We start from the raw sequence: 24,631 nt of genomic DNA, 5'->3' as shown, positions 1-24,631 counted from the left end.
GAATTTATCTATAAACTAGTGTGTTTACTTCTGATAATAAATAGGTAAGTGACTTAGCTTTGTTACAGCATCATGGAGTGGTGTTGCTTGGAAGGTACCTTTAAATATCATTTATTCCAACCTCCCTGCTGTGGACTCCCCTATGGAATTGGGTACCCTAATGCAAGCACTGAAAATCACTGCTATCCACTGTAGGCTTGGAACTCAGTGTCGGCCCACCAAAAGAAATGACACATGGATATATCCTGAAGATAATTTCCAATGGCCAGATTTACCATTTGGGGAAAAAAGCCCAACCTCTATCTGTCTTAATAAAGATATGTTCTCAGAATAATCCTGGAATAGAGTGACAATATCGATAAAATCTACTTGTGACAGTGTTTGATTCAGAGCTGCTACCTTTTCCACAGCTGTAATGACAGTGCTCTCCCAGGTGGTGTTTAGTCATCAGTGCATCTAGGTTACTCTCATTAAAATGTAGATACCTTTCCTCCCTCTCCTGCTCTAGTCTCTTTCTTTCTTTAAATCAAGGATAAGTTTGAGTTGGTTAATTCTCAAAGTTGCTGTTCAAAATAAGAGGATTGTAACATCTTCTGCATAGGAAAATTCTGCTGTCCCAGCTGTCTGAAGACTTCAGGTCAAGTTGTGATGGGTTTAACCTGACTGGACACCTATCTGACCAAGTTGCAATTCTGGCTTAATTTAGTGTAAATTAAATGTATAATGGGACTACAGATCACAGCATTGTGTAGCACAGATAGAAGCAGATGTGGCAGTGACTAACATTCTGCTGCTTGGTAGCCTTCTTTTACCATGAAGCACTGTTTGGTATGTAATGTGTATTGTCACTCAAGGTTAAAACACAGGGTTTTGAAACCTCTGCATCTGATAGAGATTTTGGCAGTCTCTGTAAATGGGGATAGTAGAAAGATGTTACTGAAACTATGAATGATGAAATACATTATAGCCTTTCTGGTATACTGCAATAGACAAGTGAGTCTTCTTCTTTTTTCCCCCTTTATTCTGAATTAACACGTAATCCCGCATGGAAAAAATATTGCTTTCCATGCAGCCTGCTGAGCATCATTTTATGATGAGGTTTCATCACAGTGGATGTTACTATAATAGGCTGTAACATTTTTCCACTACTCCTTCCCCAACCCTTAAGAGTCACTGGCCTATATTTTCTGAAATGTCTGGGGACATGAATAGTCTCAGTTGTGGGGTGAGATCTGAGGTCCGTTGAGTAGACTTGATTGTTCAAAAGGCCAATTCTTTTGGCTTATCTAATAAGGACTTCCCCATTAAAATAGCTAAGAAATTAAGAAATCCGAAATAAAAGCATTCCCAGCATAAAAAAAAAGTCTTTTCCCTTTTTGATTAATTTTTCATCTTGTAGAGCACAGTGGAGGGGTTATGGGTGCGAGTAGCCTGGTGTGGTTGGTACAGGAAATAAGGAGATAACTAGATGGTGTGTTGCTCAGTTTTATTTTATTCCCTAAAACTGTGAGAGCTCATTGCCAGTTGCACACCCCTGTAGCAGATTCCTTAACATGCACATGGCCTTTTTCCAGCCCTGGTTCTCTACTTGTTTACTGGAGAGAGGCATGCAGTCTTTGCTTTTGAATATACAGCATTGGTTTTTAATACCAATTTAGAAGCAGCTTCCTTGGTGACTTTTAAAAGTGGAGTGGTGCATGCTAATCAGTATTTTTTATTTTGTTCCAGGTGGGTAAACTGAGAGAAAAAATCCAAGAGGTTAAGCAAGAAAGGGAGCAGGAGCAGCATAAGCACACTGCCTATGTTTCTGAACTGAAAGCCAAGCTTCACGAGGAGAAAATGAAGGAACTTCAGAGTGTCAGAGAGCTACTGATCCGGCAGCATGAGCAGGAGGTGGCAAGAATGGTGAAAATCAAAGATGGTGAAATTCAGCGTTTGCAGTCAACAGTCAATGTCCTGCGGGACGGGGCGGCTGACAAAGTGAAGACGGCGCTGCTGAGTGAGGCAAAGGAGGAGGCTCGCAAAGCATTCGACGGGGAACGAATGAAGCTGCAACAAGAGATCTTGGAGCTGAAATCTGGCAAAAAGCAGCTTGAAGAAGCTCTGAACAACATTATGCAGGCGGACAAAATGAAGGCTGCGGACCTGCGTACGGCTTATCAGTCCCACCAGGATGAGATCAATAGAATAAAGCGGGAGTGTGAGAGGGAGATCCGCAGGCTGGTAAGTTCATTAAGTAATGCTGCTTATTTCACTTTATAGCAGATATTGATATATTGCTGTATGTGCCCATAAATACCAAAGCAGCCTTTGGCAGTGGTATCTTCCATCAGTACCGTTTGCTACAATAGGCCACAATTTCCACTGCTTTGTCCTCCTTACAGCAAAGAAGAACCTTAGGCTCCATAGCCTATCCAACATGGTCCAAAGCTTTGTGTCCCACCAAATAGAATACAAGTCAGCCAAGACTTGCCAGGATGAATTTTCTCAGCAGATCAAAGAAATAAACTTCCCCTTCCTAGTTGTACAGCTATACTCCTGGTGACCAAAACAAGTCAGGGATTGTTCATTTGACAATGCAAGAACGCCTTTGTGAGATGGCAACATTAAATTCTCGTAGAGTTTTTATGTTTAAATCGGAGGAACCAGTTGTGCTGAAACAAGACAGTCTCTTTGCTTCTTCTGCATCTTTATCCAGGTCATTCAATTTTAAGCAAAGTTGCCCTTTCAGAATTTCCGTATTTTCTCTATAGCAGCAGCAGCAAAGTTAGGGCCTAGGACAGCAGGCTTTTTTCACACTTCATAAACCCTAGGACTTCAGCACAGATGGCAGATTATGCTGTTTGTATAAAATCAAAATCCAGGCAATATTTCCTGTCAGTGGGTGCCCCAAATTATTCAGCTTTGTAAAATGTAAGGAATCTAAGATGGGCTGTACACAGCAATACATTTAGAACGGTCTTCATCAAGTGACACTTCTGTTTGATAATGCGATATTTTCTATATATATGTATACATCTATTTGTTTATCTGCACAAACTAGCAGTACAATAGCTATGCAAATAAAATCTAAAATTACAATAAGCATAATGTTTATATTATGTCAAGTAGTACAGACTTTGAATAGAACGAAACATCAGTTTCCTTAGGAAAATATCTTGTCAGTTTGAATTTGCACAGAAATGACCTCTTTTTTCTTGTGTTCCTTAGGAAAAATTATGGTGAGGGCAAGCTACAAACTGTAATATCTGTTTAATGCTGGTGATTTTCTGTCTGAGACAATGAAAGCTGTTAATGCAGTAAATATTTATGCTTTAAATTAATTGGATGTTGATCGAGTCTCAGGGGTATCATTTCGTTCATTAATTAAGACCACTGCAAAGACTGACAGTGTGGAGTTTCTGCAAACATAGTTTCTTTCATATTTTGTTCTGTATTAGAAAAGTAAAATTCTAAAATCATGGCTATGAAGTACAGGCCATTATAAAAAGTGTTAAAGAGGAGAGAAGGTTGATACATTCTGGCATGTGTTTTTCTGGAGGATATTTTCTAAATGAATTTAACCTCCTCTAAGAAAGGTTTCAAAGGAAACACTTAACTCTTCACTTTCAAGAGTAGAGGTTTTCAGCCTACTGTGGTGCAAAGGCGATAAAGAAAGGCACTCTTTTTTCTATATGGCACAAAAAAAATCCGGTGAAGTCATTCAAAATTTTAATTGTAGCCTTGCTGGGCCTCGGTGACTCAGTAGCTACATCTAAAATGGTGGATGTATTGGGAGAGTGTGTAGGTAACTCTTGTTTCCTTTTCCCAGTGCCAGAGGAAGCCTGCCCCTGGTCTCATGGGCTTTCTCAGGAAATGTTCATATCTTCCTCCAAGAGCCTGATGCTGCCTTCTAGTCCCTCCATTTCTTTCATATGATGAATTTCAATTTTTTCCTTAAATTCAGTGGTTTGTGGGGTTTTTTGAGAGAAGAGTTTCTTCTGGGAATTCTTAGGAATTTAGGCATTTGTTGTTGTACAGGGCATTCTTTAAATCTGGGACGAGGTAAAAAATACTGCGGGGTTCCTCTTTTCCTTTGAGAGAGCATGTGGGATTATAGAATCTGATCACTGGCATATTTCCCTCTCTCCTCTCCCCTCCATTTAATTAGTTCAAGGGATGCTTGCCTCAATTTAAGATTAACCCCACCAGCTCTGGATTTGGGGTTCTTAGTTGGTTTCTACCCTTGTGGGATGAAATGAGAAGGATGTGAAAGGCAGTGTTACTAATATTAGCACAGTTCTGTAACTGAGTTTCAATTAATGTGCTCTTTTGTATGTGTGCAGTGTTTTATGGCACTATTAAGAAACCAGCATCTTTGGGATTAATGACCTAAATGGGCTGGCCATAGTGTAATTCAAATTCAGACAGAGTAATTCAGGATGCAGTCTGATTGTCTTGTCAGACTTGGTTGATTTATTTTACATTTCAGATCACAGACTACTTTTGAGAATGTATTTTTTATAGATATTGCAGCTAGAAAAAAGATCTGTATTTTTGCCATTAACTTTAATAGCCATGACTAATCGAGTAAAATCTTATAATTCTTGGCTGTTATCAAAAAGTAAGTTATGAGAAAGGAAAACAGCAAAATCCATTGTCTGTGCATATATGGATACAATTATATTGACCATATAAACAGCTATGGTTGTATTGTACAAATGTCAGTATTTTAGAAATATGATTAGAGATTGTCTTCATGATTTTGATTTGAGCCATGAAAAATACCCAACAAACCTCAACAGAGACAACACTGAATGGGTCAGGTCCTAGTGCTTAATAAGAGAAAGTAAAATATGTATTTGGCAAAAAATATAACACACTTTTTCTCTGTGCAGTATGAAATGATACTGGAATTCGTCAGGTCCTGTAATTGAAAATGTAACAGTGATACAAATGTTTTCATTCATTTAAGGAATGCTAATTGCTGTGGATTTTATTCCCCCACCCTCCAAGAAAATACACCTTTGTTGTATAGATGCATCGGCATAATGTGCTGGCACCTATGAAACCAGAAGTAAAAATAGATAGTAACAAACTGGAGGGACAAATGAAACAGATGTCTTGAAAGTAAAGAGGCACCTTGGAGAATAAGATAAGAAAGCAAGAACAGCTATTAATTATTTTTTTCAGTCCCTATTTTCTGAGTAGTTGAGTCTGAACAGTTGTGTTGTTCCATGTACAAATGTACACAAAATAGCTATTTCAGCCAATTTTTCTTAGGCCTTGATTAAGCTTGCCATTTAACTGACTTACTTGGTGTTAAAATTAGATTTAAAAATCGTTTTCAGAGGTAAGTAAAGTTGCTCTTTTTTGCCTGACAATCCTGAAATAGCCTGTTCACATTGTTGGTGATCCGTGGAAACAGACCAGCCTTATTCTGTCATCAGCACAGATGGAAAGGAAGGCATGGCTATTGACTATAGCGTATTTGTTAGAGGTTACATTCATTTTGGGACAACTTGGACACTGTTTTTAAGCAGGCCTTTACATTGCAAGGCACATTTCTCTAAGCACTGTTTTTGCAGTGGTGAGATTAATGGACACTTTACAGTGCTTGCCTTGGAAAAGATATGCAAGAGCCCAGTCATTAAAAGGATATTGAATTATGACAATGATGTCACTAATTTTTAGTATTGGTTATATAAGAAAAAACCTTAATGTTTATTTTGTCAACACTTAATACAATATTTGAACACTTAATATAATATTTAAACTTTGTAACAAACAAATGACACTTGCACCCTGCATTTTGTGGTGTATGTTTTAGTAAACATTATTTGTTTTATTGGAAATATCTTTAACACTAAGCCTTTTACTTATTTTACAGCTAAATACCCTCCTACCCTATTAAAATCTTCACACATACGGTCTTCCTAAATATTCTTAAACAGCTTGGATTGAATTTAATTGAAATACTTCACTTTAATATAAAATAGACCAAATTTTCTTAACCACAAAATCATTATGAAAGATCACACTGATTGTATTAGATGCACAGTAAGGTTCCTGTTTTAGAGGGCACACAGTACACCAGATGAATTAAATTTGCATATTTCAATTTTATTTTCAAGTAGCCTTATAAAAATTGTCTAAAGAGCAATGTGACAGTACTGCACATTCATACTTGCAAGGCAAAAAATCCTTTTGCTGACAATAGAATCAAAGTAAAAGAAATTGTTTGCAAGGAGTGATTTTCAGAAGTTCCTGATCAGCCATGATTTATGAAGACAGATGCACTATTTAAGTGTCCTTAATCTCCTTAATCCTAATTATCTTGCTGCATAAATAAAAAACTCCTTCTAGTGTGGAACACTTCTTCTGTCTGGTGTTAGCCAAATAAATATAATGCAGGACATGAAATAATAGAATTTGAGCTAACAGATTAAGCAATTTTTAAAGGTAGAAATCCAGGCAGTTTCACTGAAACTTCTTGTCAAGTGAAAAACCCTTTTACGGAATAAGCTCATGTACCTTTTATATTGATTTTTTAAAAATACTATGATTGCAGCATTGTGTCTGTGTGTAACATAGCATCTAATGATTTGAGTGAAGGCTTCTGACAAATGTCTTTTCAGAATTAAGAATTAGGTTGTTCCAGTTCAGGACAACCAAAATTTCAGCTCACGTCCTTCACAAATTCATATTTTCTAACCTTGCATAGCTCTTAATATGCTTCTCTAAGTCCTCAGTATGGATTATACTAATAAGGTGTCCATAGTCTTTAGTATTATTTAGCATTGGGAGTATAATACAATTGTGGAAAAATTTTGAGGGTCCTCTCCAGGTGAGCTGGTCCAGTGTCCTGCTCAAAGCAGCGCTGCTTTGAAGGTTTGATCAGGCTGCTCTGGGCCTCCTCCAGTCCAGTTTGAAAACCTCCCAAGATGGGGTTCAACAGTGACAGCCTACCCCAAAGCCCTGTCACTGTGAAATTTCTTTCTTCTTTTGATTGTCACTGTTGTCCTTTTGCTGTGTATCTTGGGGAAACATGTGCTTTGTTCATCGCTGTATTCCCCTTTGGATGGCTGAATGGCTATCTGCTATTGGAATGCATCCTGCCTGCTTCCTTTGGTTGGCTCAGCAAGCCTGGCACCTTCACTGTTCCTTGAATGCTGGATGCTGCAGCCCCATAGTGGTCTTACTGGCCTTCCTCCAGTTATGTGGCACTTAGGCCAGTTTGTCAATACCTTCTTTTTTGTGCTGGGGAGCCCAAAAGTGGCTGCGGTACTCCTGGCGTAGTTTCACGTACGCTTAATAAAAGGCTAAATCTTTTTTGGTACACCCCTCCTGGTTTGGCCCAGTATCAAGTTAACTTCAGTCATTGCAAGCTCTCACCACTGACCCATATCCAACTTGCCCTACAGGACACAAAAATCTTTCATTTTGTCTTTCCATTTTTCCTCTTTTCTTTCTTCCCATTGCAAAACTGTCAACTTCACTTGGCACCCAACTGTTGCAGGCACTTGAACTCTCTCAGGGGCAGGACACTGTATCTTAGGCAAACTTTGTGAGGGTTTCTTGGCTCATTTCTCCAACATGTCAGAAAGGTCCTCTGAATGATGTTCCTATCCTGTAGTGTGGTAACAGCTCCCCCAAATTTGGTGTCATCCACAAATTTGGGGAGCAGTGCATTCCATTTCTTCATATGGGCAATTGACAAAGCTGTTAAAATGTGTTATTCCCTTCAGTTTTTAAGGGATAAAATTTTGATGAACAAATAAAATACTTCTGTGTTCTAAGAAATTCAGCAACTATTTTTCAGTAAAATGTGAAAAATAGTAGAAGCAAAAGTTTAATGCTCCACCAAATCCCAAATTACCTACTGATGGGAACAGTTTTCTAATAACATGCATGTTCTCCTGCATTCCCATTACTAGGATTTTGCCATTTTAAGGCAGTGGAATTCATATCTTTATGTTACTTTTATCCCTGGGGTCAATGTAGAGACATTTGTCTCTGAAAATTCTGGAGCAGAGGCACAGTTGGCTGTTGGCAGAGGCACTCCCTGATCCTCTGCTGGCCTGGGGAGAAGGGTGGAGCCTGGATTTTCTCACTTCACTTGTGCAGTGGCACGTGTGCATGAGTTTTGATTCCTAACCGAAGTCTCGAGTTTTGAGACTGGAAAGCTGAGCTTTGAATCATCCAAGGCAGTCGTGCATGGCTCGGTAGAGCTGTAGTGTGCTTCTTCTCGGCTGCTTAACCCTGCATGTATTTCACACACAGCTGCTGATATCAAATTGTAGGCTCTTCCCTGGATTTTGCCATCTGTTTGAGACGCGTGTTTCAGCTGCATTCCAAGGCTGAGCTAATCTGCAGCAAAGACCCACCACCTCCAGCTTTGTAGGACTGCAAATAATACTTGGCTTTCCATCCTCTGAAGATTTGTGCTTGTTCTCTTAGGAGCTAACTGGGCAGCATTCCAGCCAGACATTGTTTTTCCCTGGATCAAGTAGATCTAATGAAACCTTTTTTATAGTGCAGGCTTAGCATTTTGTGTTTGTTCTTAATATTTTCTAAAAAGTTAGGAAGGTCACAAATTTGACTTCTGTATCTCCTTACAAAATTTAGAACAGTATTAAACCCCACGAAAGTTACATATGGTGTAGCACCCAGACGAATAATCCCCTGAAGTTTGTATTTCTTAGCTTTGCTACATTTTTATGTTTTTGACTTCTTGTTCATTACAGCTCTGTCAATGAACACTTGGGATAGGTAATAGGAAAAATCTGGTAGTTGAGACTGTAGTTGGCTTTTGAGAAATATGTGGGAAACCTCTTTTCAGTAAGTTCTGGGATTTTCTGCCCATATGATGTTTCTTGTGTAATTTATCAAAACTTCAAATGAGATTTACACACTTCAGAAAAATATTTGGGAAACGCTGGTGGAGGAAATTATTGACTGTTGGTTTAGAAAAATTACACAAGAAATTAAGACTAAGTGCTATCCACCTCTGTCTGTGACTCTTATTTCTCAGCTGAATGGTTGGCATCTCTTGTCCCTTTTCTCTCTGTTACCCAAATAAGCAGCAAGCATTTATTTAAATAGCAGATGATGTCTCTTGTAGAGATTACTATGCACAAATCTGGAATATTTTAATTCTTCTCTTCAGGTGGGCTTTCAGCTTGGGATATTGTTGTTAGGTCTCAGTGTCCCTTTATAAATGTAAAAAATGTTAATTCCATTTGGTTGAATCTTTACCTGGGTTTTTTTTGAGTAGCATCTTCTTTTTGTTATTCATAGTAACCAGCAATTCTTCTGTCATGATAGCCCTATTTTCGGTGTCAGGCACTTAGTATAAAAGTTAATTAAATTTCTTCTGGAGAAGAGCACTGTAGAATTATTTTCTGCAGTTGGCTAGAAGATAGCTTTTACAAGGATGGCTAAAGAGGAAGGTCTTACACTTGGCAATGCAGCAGCTGGCTTTTTCCACTTTGGAAACTGAATATGTCATTGCCTTGATAGATGTGGCTTTTAATTCCCTGGGAATTTCTTTTTCAACTTCATGAGAGGCTAAAGTTCCCCCAAAGGTTTCTGAGTTTCTTTCACTGTAGCTATTGAAGTGTGGCATAATTAGCAGGGGATGCTTTTTCCAGTGACTGGCTTGGTTCCCTTTCATGTTTGATAAATATTATTAAAAAGACTCATTTCTGCTCGTTTCTTTTAGCTGTAAGGGGGCAGTTACATACCTGTTCTTAGGAACCTGGATAATTTTGACACAGGCTATAAATGCTAGCTCTTCATTGACATAATGCAGGTTGTGTCTCTCTTCAGCATCTAATATTTGACAGCACAAAACCCCTAAAGAAATGATACTTAAAAAGCTCTAATTTTAACCAGGAGCTCCAGAGTTAGTTACACTACTCAAGGTGATCTCTCAGTAATTTGCCTGTGCAGCTGCTTGTGAATGATCTTATTTTCTTTAAGTCCTCTTTCACAGGGTATTTCTGCTACTTTTCTTCTCAAGACATATGATTGAAAATGCCTTCTAGCCTCGTGTTGCTCCACTGCCTTCCTACCACAGACTTTTTGTACTGACTTGAACCACCCTTAAATGCATACAGAAAAATAATCAGTGCTCTAAAGTACTTTGAAATCCATGCAAAACAGAATGGGAAAGAGTTCATGTGACTCTGTTTTGCTTTGTAGCTGCAAAAAGTGGGTAAATTTGTTTTAAACTGAGAACAAATTTGAAACCTAAGCAGGCAGTTGGAAGGAATTTCTGGGATTGTATATTTGATTTAAACAGTATGTGTGAGCCCAGTGCATGATTGGGATGTCATTATGCTAAATAGGTTGGAAGAAAAGATGTTATCTCTCCTTTGTATCTATCTTAGTGAGAGGTCTCAAATGAGTTGCAGAACAGGCAGGAATCTGTGAAAACAGTGGTGGGAGTTAGTGCAAGCCAGGTTCCAGTTGCCACTTGTTGGTCCTTCAAGTACAATGCCATGGTAGAAAACATGAAAACGCTTCTTAATCTGATCTGCTGAAGGGCTTCTGTGCCTGAAAGCTTTCTTATCAGCTCTGTCACTCAATCTAATAAAAAATACTACTCTCTAAGACCATGTAGATTCTTAGACAGTCGGCTATGACAGTGTTGCTTCCACATGTGCTTGATTAAAATACCAAGCAACAGGGAACCTGGATTAATCCGTTTTGATTTTCATTTGCCTAAGGAAAGATATGCTTCTCCCCACTAAAATAGAGACCATAATACATGTGTCTAATAGACATACCTAATGCATGCCCAATTATATTAGGTTTTTTTCCTTTATGCTACCAACTTTTTTGCCTTCATGTAATGAACTGTGGCTCCAGTGGGGCAGAACTGGCATGGAGACTTCGTTTGATCTTTTACAATTATTAGAATATACAGTACTAGGCTAAACTAAAGTTGTCTTCTGTGGCAGCTTATGTTCAGTTTAAACCTAAACCATGTCTCTCTTTTTCTTAGTAATGTACCTCCTCTTTCATTCCCTCCTGGGCCCTTGACCGTCTCTCCCACATGGAACTGAGGGAGGTTGCATTACTGTAAAGCACTTCTCTTCCTTTTTTTCCCACTCTGCACGAATTTGTACTCTCTGTTAAGAAAGCAGGCAGGGAAGATGATCAAATTTGCTCTGCACCGTGCAAGGCTGAAAAAGATAGTAAGTCTTTGGGTCAGACTGCAGTTGTAAGATGTAAGAAAATTGATACATTAAAAAGGTTGATGCAGTTACATTGGATAAATATAGGGTGTAACTGTCCTCTTGAAGAGAGCACAATTGTATTGACCCCCATGCTTCTGAAGCAGAATTTGGAGGCATTCTTGGCTGCAGTTCTAGTCATGTTTATCAATTTGTGGTGAATTTGTTGCCTAGAAATTCTTTGTTCTGCTAGTTCGTGGTTATAAAAAATGAAACACTGTTGCACTGTTCTATGTATTTGTGTGTGTGTTTAAGAGGTTCTCTAGTGCATACCTGTAACTTAAAATAGAAACCCAAAATAAGAAAGGATCTGCAGTCATTGCTATTATATGGTATCAATGTTTCAAAGACTTTTATGATTGACTGAGACATGGGGCATTTGTTGTTTTCAGAAAGATTTGCCACATGTAGATTTTTTTATGGTAGGGAAAAGAGTAGTAGGAAAAGCAGAGGAGAATTATGCCTTTCCTTAACCCCCACCTCAAAGCCATGCTCTTTCATGGCGTTTCTTTCTAATTTGTGTGAGCTTGTGTGCTTTGATCTGTGGAAGTGTGGGAGGAGGGTGACATGGGCGTGGCTGCACTGGTCACATCTGTTCCAAAGGATCAGTTCTGCGGCAGTTCAGCAAGTAGCAGACCTACCAAGATTGTTGCTTTCCTTTTTTTCTTCCAGCTTAAACCCTATGACACTGCATTTCCCATTAAGTTGTGAGAATATGAAGAGTATGAAAATGCTCCTAATTGGGTATCTGAAATTAGGGCTGTTTGTGTAACCTTGGGTCTTCTTATTGAATGTGTGCCTTGCCTGGTCAAATTCCTGTGTCAGTTATATGGATGTTCAGTGTGAACACCTGTGTCGTTGAAAGCCAAACTGTCCACAGTATTTAGTTACATGACATTTTTTCCTCCCGAGGGCTCCCTGATACATCAGTGTGCATGACAGATAGCATTCAGTAAATGAGGCAGCTGCTTAATTTTTGTCATTGTTGTTCACTGCACAGTCCCTCTGAAACCCTGCACGTTGCAAATTCTTCCATTAACAAAACTGCATTCTTTTCTTGCAAGTCCTTTTTGGCATACTTGGAAGTCTCACAAATGTGAATTGACACACTGGGAAGTATTGGTTTTGTTTACTGTACGAGGAGTTGGGACACAGCAACTTTTCTAAATCAGGGAAGAAATCTCCATCAGAACCAATCTTCATCAGTTCCAGTTAGAACTTCAGAGTCATCTAGACCAGCTTATTAACTTCAAATCTGACCTTTTTATCTTTGATCATGGTTCAGCCAGGCCATCTCCTGCCAGTCAGGTTCTGTAGACAAACTAATTTTCACGTTCTTTGTAGCCTGTGAAAGGATTAAGGCAAGAATCCTGAAGAAGCAAATTGCATCCAATCATGTAATCTCATTGTGTTAATCCTGTAAATCACTTTGATTGAGCTATAAATTACTTCTGCAATTCTTGTGGACTATAATAAACAACAAATGTATGATTTAACAAGTTCATGATTTTATTTTATTTTTTTCAAGTAAGGTTATAATACTCTTACTTCCAGAATTCCATGCGTTTATGTTGGCCAAGAAAACAGTTTCTTAAACAGAAGGAAATACAGCACAGTTCAAATAAGTATATTGTTAATGGCTAAAATTCTTGTTAAGAAATCTGTTTCTACAGTAACTGCTGCAGATTGTCACTTCCTTAAGCATTTGGAATAGTACCAAAGTGAATTTAACACTGATGCTGCGAGGGACAAATCCTATGAGAGCCGCAGTAGATCACTGCGAGCAATGTGCTTTATTTGGTGTGGAGATGTATGAACACACAGTTCAGTAACCAGAGAGGGTGTTTAAGAACTATTTCTTCCTACCCTTTATTCTAATGGTCTGTGTGCACTTATTTTTTCCTTCTACACAAAGGCTATTCTTCATTTGAATCCTATAACAAGGGCGCATAAAATACATAGGTATGCTTAAGATTTTAAGTTTAAATATTGTGCATGTATATGCTACTAATTTTAAATGTCTGTGAAGAGATTCACCACACATGATTTTCACTAATAAAGAGGGAGTCAACATGGGGCAAATGTGTGGGGCTCAAGCTTTGAAACAAAACCCAGGTGAGTTTCAAAGGGTGTGTTGTCTTTTCTTGTACTAGCTGTGTTTCTTCTCTAAAACAATAGTGAAGAGAGATTTTTCTTCTCCTTTTCAAAGTGTGTATCCTCCGATGAAGTGGATATTTTCAGTGACTATGTATTCTGTTTCACTATGTTTGCATCTGGTTTTGTTTGTCTCTTGAGTTGAGACTGGACCAAGGAAACTCATGATCAAGCCAAGGCTGAAACTTGTTTAAGGACAGAGAAGAAGACTACAGAGGAGATGTATTTTCTTTTTGGCAGCCACAGTTTTGGTGCTGGTGTAATTCTGAGATAAACAGAACTTTGTTTTTGCAAGTTTGTGTTTGCATGCAGTGAGCACTTGGGGATGTTACAGAAACTCCCTTCATGCATTATTTCTTTCCAGATGGACGAGATAAAAGGCAAAGACAGGGTGATTCTGGCTCTGGAGAAAGACCTTGGTGTCCAGGCAGGCCATACACAGAAACTGCTCCTTCAGAAAGAAGCTCTGGATGAGCAGCTTGTCCAAGTGAAGGAGGCAGAACGATACCACAGTAGTCCGAAGAGAGAGCTTCCTGCGGGAGTAGGGGATATCAGCGAACTGATGGGAAGTCCGGTAAGAAAATGGTGTTTTTTCCAAATGTTCAGCTCTGGATAATTGCCTAGGTGTTCACATTGGTTTTGTGGTTACTACTAGAACCAGTTAATGGTAAATGGCCTGGTGCTGCACTGTGTTGTTTCACTGATTATTTAAAAACTCCTTAAATTGCAAAGAATGTTGAAAAATATGTGGATATAGAACTTCTAGAATTTACACTGTGATCTTCAGCTGTGAACCCCAGTATTTTCTTAGTATTTCATTACTTTAGGAATATTTTAACTGTTAGAAAATAGGTACTATACTTCTCAAAAACTGAGCCATGTGATTTTAATCTATGTCCTTTACACTGGAACTATTTTAGCTGAGAGTAAGAAACTGGTGAGAAGTAGCCTGCTGTATGTGGAATATTATTTACCTAGATGGTTGGTTTTTTTCATTGTTAAACTTTAGATGCATTTCTCAAGATGCTGTTCATGTAGCATTTTCACAGGATGTTGTTATTTAGTGTTTCAGTTAATTAAAGTAAGTTTTCCAGACACTGATGTACGAGCCTGTTTTAAATTTGCACAATACACTTGCTAAGCCATGATATTAAGCTATGGATAGTAAAATATTTTTTAAAAGGTAATTTTATAAATCTTTATGTTTTTGATTAAAGGAGCAGCATTTGGATGAACGAGATGTGCGGAGATTTCAGTTAAAAATCGCTGAACTGAATGCTGTAATAAGGAAGCTGGAAGACAGAAACACTCTCCTAGCAGATGAAAGAAATGAACTGGTAAATTAATTAGTAATAACACAGATGGTGACTGGGAGGGCATCTTTATGGCAAAAGATTTAATGTTGGAAAGTCAGTGTTGTAAATAATTTACAAGTTAGTCCTGGTTGGCCTCAGTCAATTATATCTAAATACAACAGAGATTTCTATAGCAATTAATCTTGTAACTGTAGAAGACATGGATGGAATCTTTCCTGTTCCACAAAAATAAAAATTTAGAAATTTTTTTTGGGGTCATAGTAATCAAGTTAACTCGTATATTGCCTGTAGCACTGTGTAATGATGTTGTGTAAAACATGCATAATCCTAATTAAATTGCTGTATTCATCCTTTTGAAATTTGTTTCTGTGACATGGTTATGCCAGCTAGGAGTTACAAAAGCTTTCTTGTGCTAGTGATGAAAAATCTGCCATTTCTCAAGGGAAGTCTCTTAAGTAGGTGAAATTATCCTGGGAGAGGGATAGTAACTTAGGAAAGAAAGGATATGACATGAATTTTAAGAATGAATTTTTTTAGCCTTTATCACGACTTAATTGCTTGTACTGAGGTTAATGGTAAAACTCACATTGACTGCAATGGGAAGTGAATTTCACAATAGGAATTTTTATGCATGTTCTGTAATGCCCTAGTTCTAGTGGCAGTAGAAAAGATTTTTCATTCTAGACAGATGGAACCTATATATCTGATTCTAAAATTATGCGGAGGGCTGAAGTGGTGCCATGTGTCAGTAGTATACATGAGTGAAACACTGACATCTTTGTGAAACATTGACATCTTCCTCCTTGTTAATCCTTTCTGTGGGCCTAAGTAATTCAAAACATCCCTGAAGAATGCTGAAGTATTGTAATGTATCCTTCAGTGTCCCTCTAGATGGAGGGCATGTATGACTCAGTCAAGTGCTCTTCTTGATTCTAGATTCAGTGGCATAAGAAATATATTTTGAAATAGATGTGGAGCAGGTTTTATATTATGAGACAAGATTACACATAAAACCAGTAGTATCATCAAGGCCATGTGATTAAGCACTGTGAAAAATAATTTTCTCAAGAATGAAACAGAAAACCAAATACTCAGTGAAATTATCTCAGGAAAAAATTATTATCTCTTTCTCCTTTCCAGTTAAAACTCATTAAATTTAAAAATCTTTTGACTGAGAAAAACAGATTTTTTTTCAAACAAAACAGCTCCTGAAGTAAAAACAGTGAAATATTGAATATGCACAAATGCTAGAAAGAGCAGTAATTTGCTTCATGTAATTGTCTAACATAATAAAACCACAGGAGCAAAATTGAGCAGCTTGAAAATGTCAGCAGAATGCTGAGATTGAATCTGTGCCCTCTGGCTGACTTTCTCATTGCTCTAATTATGCATTAGGTAAAGGGGTTTTTAAACTGGAGGAGGAAGAGTGTCCTCCTCATAAGGGATGGCTAAATTGGTGGAAACAGCTTGTCTAGAGACCTAGTTAGTCATAAGAAGCTTATATGTATTGAGATTAGTTTGTGAAGAAATCCTTTTATGGATCATCGTAACTGTTTGCCAAGCAAAATCCAGTGACCAGATTTAGTGCTTTGGCAGACAATGCAAAAATGTTACATCTTACTTGTTTGGACTCTTGCAGTTCTTAGTTCAGCAGTGGTGTATATCTCAAATGCCATTTAGCAGAAGAGCTAAACTTTCTGAGTTAAGAAAGGCAAGTGAAAACACGCCTATTTCTTCTTTCCTTCAAAGGTAAACTTAAGCACAGCTAACTTTGTTTCTTTGCCATTGCAGCTGAAACGTTCTCGGGAGACAGAAAGTCAGCTGAAGCCTTTGGTAGAAAAAAATAAGAGGATGAGCAAAAAAAATGATGATATGTTACAATGTATCCAGAGAATGGAAGAGAAAATAAAAAATTTATCAAGGGAAAATGTAGAACTGGTAAGTGAGCTTCTCTGGTAAGTAATCATCTCTGACGTCATGTTATAAGAACACATTGCACACAGTTACTTCGAAGTGGAAGTGCTTGTGAGGCTTTTATTCTAACACAAACACATCAGTCTCCACAGTGGGATGGTGCAACTGTCAAATGCAGACAATGCAGCTGAATACTCATATTCTAAATTCAGAGTGGCATGTGCTTTGTGTTGTATCAATTCACACTGATTAAGGGAAAGGAGAACAGATAGATAAAGTGTTTTTGCAGGCTGTAAAAAGCTATGACTAAAAATCAGCTTTAATAAATACTCCTTTTATGATTAGAAGTCAGAACTGAATTTGAGTGCATGCACTATGCTAGATCATTGAGTTCACTTATCTGCTAATTTTTTCTCAGACTGTGCTCTTTGATTCTGTTTTAAAATACCTTATGTGAGAGATTAACACAGAGGCATATAGAAAGTAGGGGTTTTTTTGTTGAAAGAGGCGTTGTGTTGTAGTGGAGTATGCACTGATGAGTTCAAAGAATTCTTGGTTGCTACATCACACATGAGAATTTTTCTCCTGTTGCAGCAAGACACTTTAAAACATTCTTTATGTTTTTATTTTTGTAGAAAGAGAAGTTGTCTGCACAACCAGCACTGAAAAGGCACACGTCTTTAAATGATCTCAGTAGCACACGAGAGGAACAAGAAATTGAATTCCTTAGACTGCAAGTCAAAGAACAACAGCATGTTATTGATGATCTCACAGTGGTAATGTTTATGACTGGTATACACATGTGCATGCACACACATCTATAGACAAGCTAAAGATTTCAGAGAAATGTTTTAACTCCAGTTGTAGTGGTGATACAGAAATAGTTCTTTGGTGTCAAAGGGTTCTTGTTATTTCTCAGGTAGTGAATAATTTTTTTGGAATGTGTATGAATCTTTGTATTAAAAATATTTACCTATTATGAGTTGCTCGTGAAGAAAAGTGCATCATCAGCCCATTGACCTTACTTGCAAAACTGGCTGTCAACAAAGGAGGAACTTGAGTAAAGGACACTTTCCAAAATGTAATAACTAAAATGTGTTGGATGCAAATCCTGGTGCAAACCCAAGCACTCCCTGATCTAGAAGTTTTCCTAAAAGAAAGGAACATGATGGTGTTAATTTCAGCTGGCTAAGCATCTCTAGCTGAGCTGGCCATGCAAGCTGTATTTAAAACAGATGGGAAGAACTCTGTGTGGTTCATCAAACCAAAGGTAGCAGCATGGTTTAGGATCAGAATTGCACAGCTGCTGCCCTCTGACTCCAAAGGGTTCTTAAGGTGATGCTCGTAGATGTTTGCAGTGTTTGATCAGGAATCCTTCAAGCTGTGTTTGATGAGGAATCTTTCAAGTTGTGTTAGAGGTGTCTAGTGCTATTTAGTGTAATTTGTGATAAACCCTTCTAGTGCTGGCAGAAATTATACATAATTTCTCAGAGACCCTTGCCATTCAGGAGCAGCATCTGGAACTCAGGCAGACTCAGACATCTCAAATGGGCACTACTGACTGCTACAAAATGATAAAAAAGAATTTAAGAGCGTTCTGTCTAAATAGAAAATTAAACAATTGGGTACATCATTGAAAATAAAATAAAAATAGAAGTTCTAAAAAGAAAAAAACAAGGAGGTATGTCATTGCTGTATCTGGAACATTGTCTCAATTCCTGGCAGTTCCTCTGTGATTTTGACCCAGGATTTTTCTCTGAAATCAGTGCCAAAGTTTGATGTCTGTGTGCATTCTCCAGTGTCACAGTGTTACAAGTACTAGGATGTTACTCAGATGCTATGATGTAGGGCTCACAGAGCAATGCTGCTTTAGTAAAACTGCATAGGCAGGGATGGTGATAGGACATTAGATGTGCAGTATATGGCAGATACAACCTCACTTACATTTCAGTGTAAAGTGGGAATGAAAGGAATCTCTTTTTAATGTCTCAGCTAGTGATATGAGGAAATATATTGTATCCTGACTTTGGTCAAATAATATTAACTTGTGTTTAGTGTGAAAGTAAAATAAAAAAATAATCTAAAATATTGTTTCATTTTTGCTTTGTTTCCTATTTACAGATACTATTCCACTTGCAGAAATCAGTTAAATTTTTAACTAGGAAACTTCTTTGGTTCTTAATACAAACTAATTGAGCCTTTGCCTTCGATGTGAATGCAGTGGAATTCTGTGCATTGTTGTGCTTTTGAGCTCTCTTTTCTGGCCCAAACCACATGTCTACAGACTACAAATGTATCATAGTTACAAGAATGACCCAAATGTCCCATATCTGATTAATATAAAAATCATCAGCTTAACTCCAGCTGAGACCAATATGATACACAGAAATAGGAACAGTAGTCTTAGGCAGTAGGGTTGCCTGAACTGATTCACAGTGTCATCTGTAGGGTATCTTTGATGCTGTTGAAACCTTGTCAAGTTGATTTCTCTCACAACAGTGGTGTTCTGGTTAGTTCTTAAAAGAAAAGCTGTCAAGGTAAACTCAGATGACTGCAAAAGATGCTAGTGGCTTTTAATTGGCGTTATTATTGTTCTGGTAGCTCGATTTATATTGAGGCAGTAAATTAAGCTGTCTTCTTACAAACAAGATTAGAAACAGGAAGGACTGGGATTTTGGAAGTGTTCATTCATTCTGGAGTGCATTTGTTTGAATACCTGCCTGGTGTCCAAACAAATGTTAAGGCACAGTCCCTGCTTTAACTGGAGTACCCTGGAGGCAGGATACCCCAGTTAAAGCAGGGACTGTGCCTTAACTAGGTATCTGAGAAGAGAGCACTTTTCTTCGACAGTATAAAATTCAACTGTCTGGTTTTGACTTCAGCTTAAAATATTATTCTGCAGCTTGAAATACCTACACCATTCTACCTTGACAGTCATTACTTTACCTGATTTTTTCAAACCATGTGTGTTCAAGGTGCTATGTAAATTGTTGTACTTCGTTATTTTGCATTTACCAAAACTTAATTCCTGGAACAATGTGCTGATAAATAATTTTATTGTGATTTCTACTGTGAGCTTCCTATTTTTCCGGTTTCTGAACTGAATGCAAAGCAAATTACTAAATAGAATAATTCCATGCAGTGAGCAATAACTGCTAAAGAAGCACTTGGAACTGCAATCTGTCTTTTATAAATAGAGATGCTGCAAACAAAGATACAGAGCTAAGGAAAGAATCAGAAAAAACCAAGAAGACAGAGCACCTGCCTCCTGTGTTGTTGGGGTTTTTTTGCTTGCTGCTTCGCATTTTTTACCTTCTCTTCCTCCTCTTCTCCTTTGGAATTTAAGGCAGTGTTCTTGGATTTAGACAAACATAAATCTTGCATTTCCAGTCATGACCTCTTTGTGTTATGGTATAGTTTATTGTGATCTTGCACCAAAACTGGAGTAGAAAAAAGACACCAACTAAGTTGACACAGACTGAGAGTGCCTTTGGATTTGAGACTTTTGCCCTACAAGGATAAGTCAGATGTAACACTATATCTGCATATGCATGCTTGTATATCAGAGTTGTCTGATATAATGACTTTTAATTACTAAGACTGGACTCATTTTTGGCTACTGACCTGCTTCTTCAGGATGGTTGAACACTGGAGCGAGACTTTGAATTCTGTTTCCATAGTGAGCTTCTTGGTAAAAGAGTCAAAAGAACTGTCAGAAATCTCTGCTCAGTACTTAACAAGGCCTTTTCTTGCCAACTTCCCATCAAATGCGTGAAGTACGTGGCTGAAGGTTTGTTTGCTAAAGGCATAAGGCTGCAGTGCAGTGTGGTGTAACATGGTGTTATTCAAAAGGATAAAGACATCGTGTTAGCTTTACCACAGGCTTTAAAAAGATGTTAATGATATTTCTCTGTGTTAGACATATCTAAGTATAGTTTTAAAACAAACCCATACCAAAATGTTCTCTTTCCTTCTAGGAAAGAGAACGGTTATTGCGGTCTAAAAAACAGAGGAGGAAAAGTCTGAAGCCTCCAAAGGTGAGCAAACCTTCGGTTTTTCATGCATTTCTGTTGCTGTGAACAACACCTGTTTCAAATACTGCCTGAAGTTAAAGCTCTACTTAATAAGTAAAATCCATATAATTCTTCTACTTACTTTGGTGAGTTCTTCATTTTTTTAGGGTAATTCAAGTGTTTAGTACTGCACACAAGTGATGTTGTTTCGGGGTTTGTTTTAAATAAACAAAAAAATTACACTTCTAGCCACTGTAACCTAAATATTCAAGTGGCTTGAGGCATAAATGATTTAATGGCTTGAAACAACTAGGATTTCAAAGGAAAAATATTCAGTCTGTTTTAAAGAACATATCCCCTTCAAACTTCTCATACCAACACAGAGCTAAATCACAATTAAAAAATAACTATTGCTGGAGATGTTACTAAAATAATATTTCTGTATGTGATATATAAGTAGTAAGACAATTCCAACTGTTATGCTCTAGTAAATTTTCTGCTCTAGAATACAAGGTTCAAGAGAAAAATGCAGATTATAAAACCAGAAAATTTTTGCTGCAGAAAGTACCCTTAAAGTTTATTGTAATATGTGCTTAAAGTAATTTGCTGAATAATGTTTTTTGTGACGTTAAACATTAGCAGCCTGGAGCATGTGTGTGGGAGGTGGGAAATGGAGTAAGAGGGGAAAAATGGAAATGAAGAGTGAATGTATCATTATCATCTATATGGTATCTTAAGATACATTCTGTCATAAATGGGTGCCTTGTGTCAGTGTGTTCTGCACAGTCTATTCCTGGTAACCCCCAGGTGGTGCTTTTTTATTGCTCTGCACTCTAATGCCTATATTCTGAAAGATTTATCCTTTGGGACTCTCTGTTTCACTGGTAGTTTCTTCAAATTCTACTTCTAATAATGGTGTGTCTCTTGCATAGGAAAAAAGAAAAAATCAGAAATAGCAATAGATCCTGACAAATATATTTGCAGCAGCTGTAAACCGTTCTTTCTTGATGTAGTATAACTGGAAGTTTGTGGTTTGAGAGCAATTTTAAACAGAATGCAAAAGTGAATATATATATGTATGTAACTTATACTGTACTTTCTATAGTTCTCTCTTAATTATAAGCCTTTATCTGTCTGTAAGTTAAATGTGTAAGATCATTTGCTAAATTGTAAAGTTTCTCATGAAACAAAACTAGTTAAGTCAATTTTTAGGTGTTGGTAACTGGTGATGATAATTTCCATAGGCTGAAAACTTCAATAAATATGCATTTATGTCTTAAAAATATTCTGTGTTAGTAGAACTTCAGCTGACATGGGCTCTGTACCATTCCTATTTTGTCTTGAGCAACCTGATGCTTTGTGGTCTCTTCCTTATTGACCAAAGCGAGTTGAAAAACATGAGGACGGAGAGAATGGGCATGATACCATTAAAATTTTGTGGCAATGCTATTCTTTGTTTGCTAAGAGGGCTATAATGGAGGGAATTCTGCAAAGTTTACTGAAAGGATTGTATGCATATGGGCAGCAGAGATAGTTGGGGTGTACTTCTTCCTTAGGGTATGATAAATACACCAGAAAGAACAAATTAATCAGTCGCGGACATTTCTGCTAGAAATTATTCCATCCCCTGTCCATTAGCTCTTCAGTGGCTGCAGTGACCATTTGAAATTCTATGTGATGCTATCTCCTGAAAGGACAAGCAGGACTATGAAACAAAAACAAGTGAAAAAAGAGAAAGTTGTGAGAGAAGAGTAATGGGATTTTATGTACTATAGTAGTTACAGCATATATACACACTAGTTAATATAGTTAATACATAGTTAATATGTAACTGTATTTAAACTTTCTAAATGACCTAATTCCTTAAGGAATGAAAGAAGTAATCAATAATACTACTGTCTCATTACCTGCCATTGGATAAACCTGTAGACTACTCACATTTATATGCAGTGTTGGCTCAGAGTTTAATGGCTGTTGATGTTAACTTCTAAAAATCCAATCCTGGCATACAGGCTGATTTCCTTCCAGGCCACCTGTATGGTCCTGTGAGGATCGAAACCTCAAAGGAAGCTGTGCTTCCCACAATTTTCCAACAGTTTTTAATTTAAATAGTATGTAGAATGGAGTGTGTACTCAGATGAGTTTGGATTTTACCATCTTCAACCTCTCTGTTTTTACAGGCTATATCAGGAATCCAGAAAATTGTAGAATTTATTTAACTGAGTGTTGAAAATGCTGGTTAGATGTCACTAATGGACATGAGATACAGACATCTCACTCTGGACAAAGTGGTAACATTAAGTGGTTGGAAGTAGATATCTAAATAGGACATAAGAGTTTTGTCCTAAAATTGCCTGTTTCTCTCCACAGACTCTAAAGGCAGCCTAAGATGAATTGTTTTATATATAGGCATGCACAGCATAAGTCTATTTCTGTCTATTATCTGTGCAAGATTTTTATCTCTTAAAGATGATAGAACCTATTTAGAATAGTAATGAAATTATGTGTTAATCTCTCCTAACCAAACACTTGGAAAAAGAAATTACTGGTCTAAATCTTTGGCTTTGCTTTTCTAAGGTTTGTTAAATACAAAACTAGCATTAACACAGTTTGGTTAGTGGAGTTATGTTTATTTCCAGATGTTTCCTACTCCTTGTGACAAAGTGAAAGAGGAAATAACTCATGAGAATGAGGTTTCATGAAAGTGGTCATATAAGCTCATTCTGGACAGTATAGAATGATTCCTTTTTTGTTCTAATAACCAGGAACATGGTGCACAGGGTGAAGATTTATACTCATCCTCTTGCAGATTTTCTTAAAGGGGTGCTTGTACACTCCAGCTTCCTTCATTCCTGAAATGGTCTTGACTGCAGAGAGTCTGTGGTTGTTTTCTAAAGAGTCTGTGGTTGTTTCCTAATGAGTATTTTCCTGACAGTTTGTGTTACCTGGAACAGAATCCATGGCATGTCTTTCTCCATCTTTGGGACATCTTGTGTGAATGATCTGCCAGGCTGATCTGGTAGCCTTTACAGCTCTGAACATCAGTTCAGCTGAGAAGCTTTTGAAAATCTTAATTTTATTTTTTGGTTTTGTAATTAGATGTCAGTGTTATTTCTGGAGCTTTGTAGGCATACTAGGTTACTGTTGCTACTGTAGCTTTCACTGAGCACACTTTCAATTCCCAAGGGGCAGAGGAGTCCATGGAACAATGCTGGCAAGTGGTTCAGGCTCCCTGAGGAAAGGAGCAGCAAAAGGCTTTATCACCTCTGTGCTTGCAAGGTGGTTGGAGGAGTAATGTAGCAACCTGATTTTTCCATGGTTCTTTTTTAAATTTTCTTTTTCCAGTTTTTCTTGTGAAATAACCAAGAAACTTCAGAAACAGTATTTTTTATGTTTTGTTTATTTTTGACATGTGGAATGGACTTACATTCATTCCATGATGGATGGAGTCATGCATTTGAAAGTAAGACATGTTTACCCAGCTTGTTTGGTAACTGCAGGACTCTATGGATTTGTGCCTTTTTTAAATTTTAATAAAGGAATTGTATTTGTGGGAGTGGAAAGCCTGCACACTGGTGTGATGGAGTTTGTATTTCTTGTTTTATATTTTTCTTTTTTTCTCTGCCTCTGTGCTTTGGTGTGTCTGTATTTTTCTGGCTGCCAAGAAATGACATATAAGCACGAAGGTAAGAAGTTACTGACGAGCACATCTGATGGTGTTACAAGGAAATATATCTTGGATCATTTTCATCATGTTCGATTAGGTCCCTGAAAATGAGATATTTAAATGTAAAATGAAACTGCTTTAGCAACAGAGAAATCAGATTATACTGAAATTTGCATATACTGTAGTCTTTGTGTCACTATTAATTTATAGTATTCTAAACTCAGATGTTTACTGAGCACCATACTTCAGTAGAAGCACTAATACTTGAGTTACAAAGACCTAATGCATAATTTTACTTTAAAATTATGTGAAAACATTGCTATAAATCCACATGAAAAATACTTG

At 37.5% G+C, this 24,631-nt stretch overlaps 1 protein-coding gene across 1 annotated transcript in view; it reads left to right on the top strand.

Moving 5' to 3' along the window:
* The window catches only part of JAKMIP1 (janus kinase and microtubule interacting protein 1), a gene marked incomplete at both ends in the record, with an annotated part of 75,812 nt that overhangs the window by 5,745 nt on the left and 45,436 nt on the right, over nucleotides 1-24,631 (top strand). Inside the window, 6 exons of the mRNA XM_082282374.1 lie at nucleotides 1,729-2,223; nucleotides 13,741-13,950; nucleotides 14,594-14,713; nucleotides 16,484-16,630; nucleotides 17,242-17,382; nucleotides 20,584-20,643. Of these exons, the coding sequence (XP_082138500.1) occupies nucleotides 1,729-2,223; nucleotides 13,741-13,950; nucleotides 14,594-14,713; nucleotides 16,484-16,630; nucleotides 17,242-17,382; nucleotides 20,584-20,643 (1,173 nt within the window). The remainder of the gene's footprint in view (nucleotides 1-1,728; nucleotides 2,224-13,740; nucleotides 13,951-14,593; nucleotides 14,714-16,483; nucleotides 16,631-17,241; nucleotides 17,383-20,583; nucleotides 20,644-24,631) is intronic.

This window comes from Coloeus monedula, assembly GCF_965178545.1.
Source record: "Coloeus monedula genome assembly, chromosome: 5".
Taxonomy (NCBI): domain Eukaryota; kingdom Metazoa; phylum Chordata; class Aves; order Passeriformes; family Corvidae; genus Coloeus; species Coloeus monedula.
The sequence above is the reverse complement of the archived record's forward strand: the minus strand, read 5'-3'. Positions and strand labels throughout refer to the sequence as shown.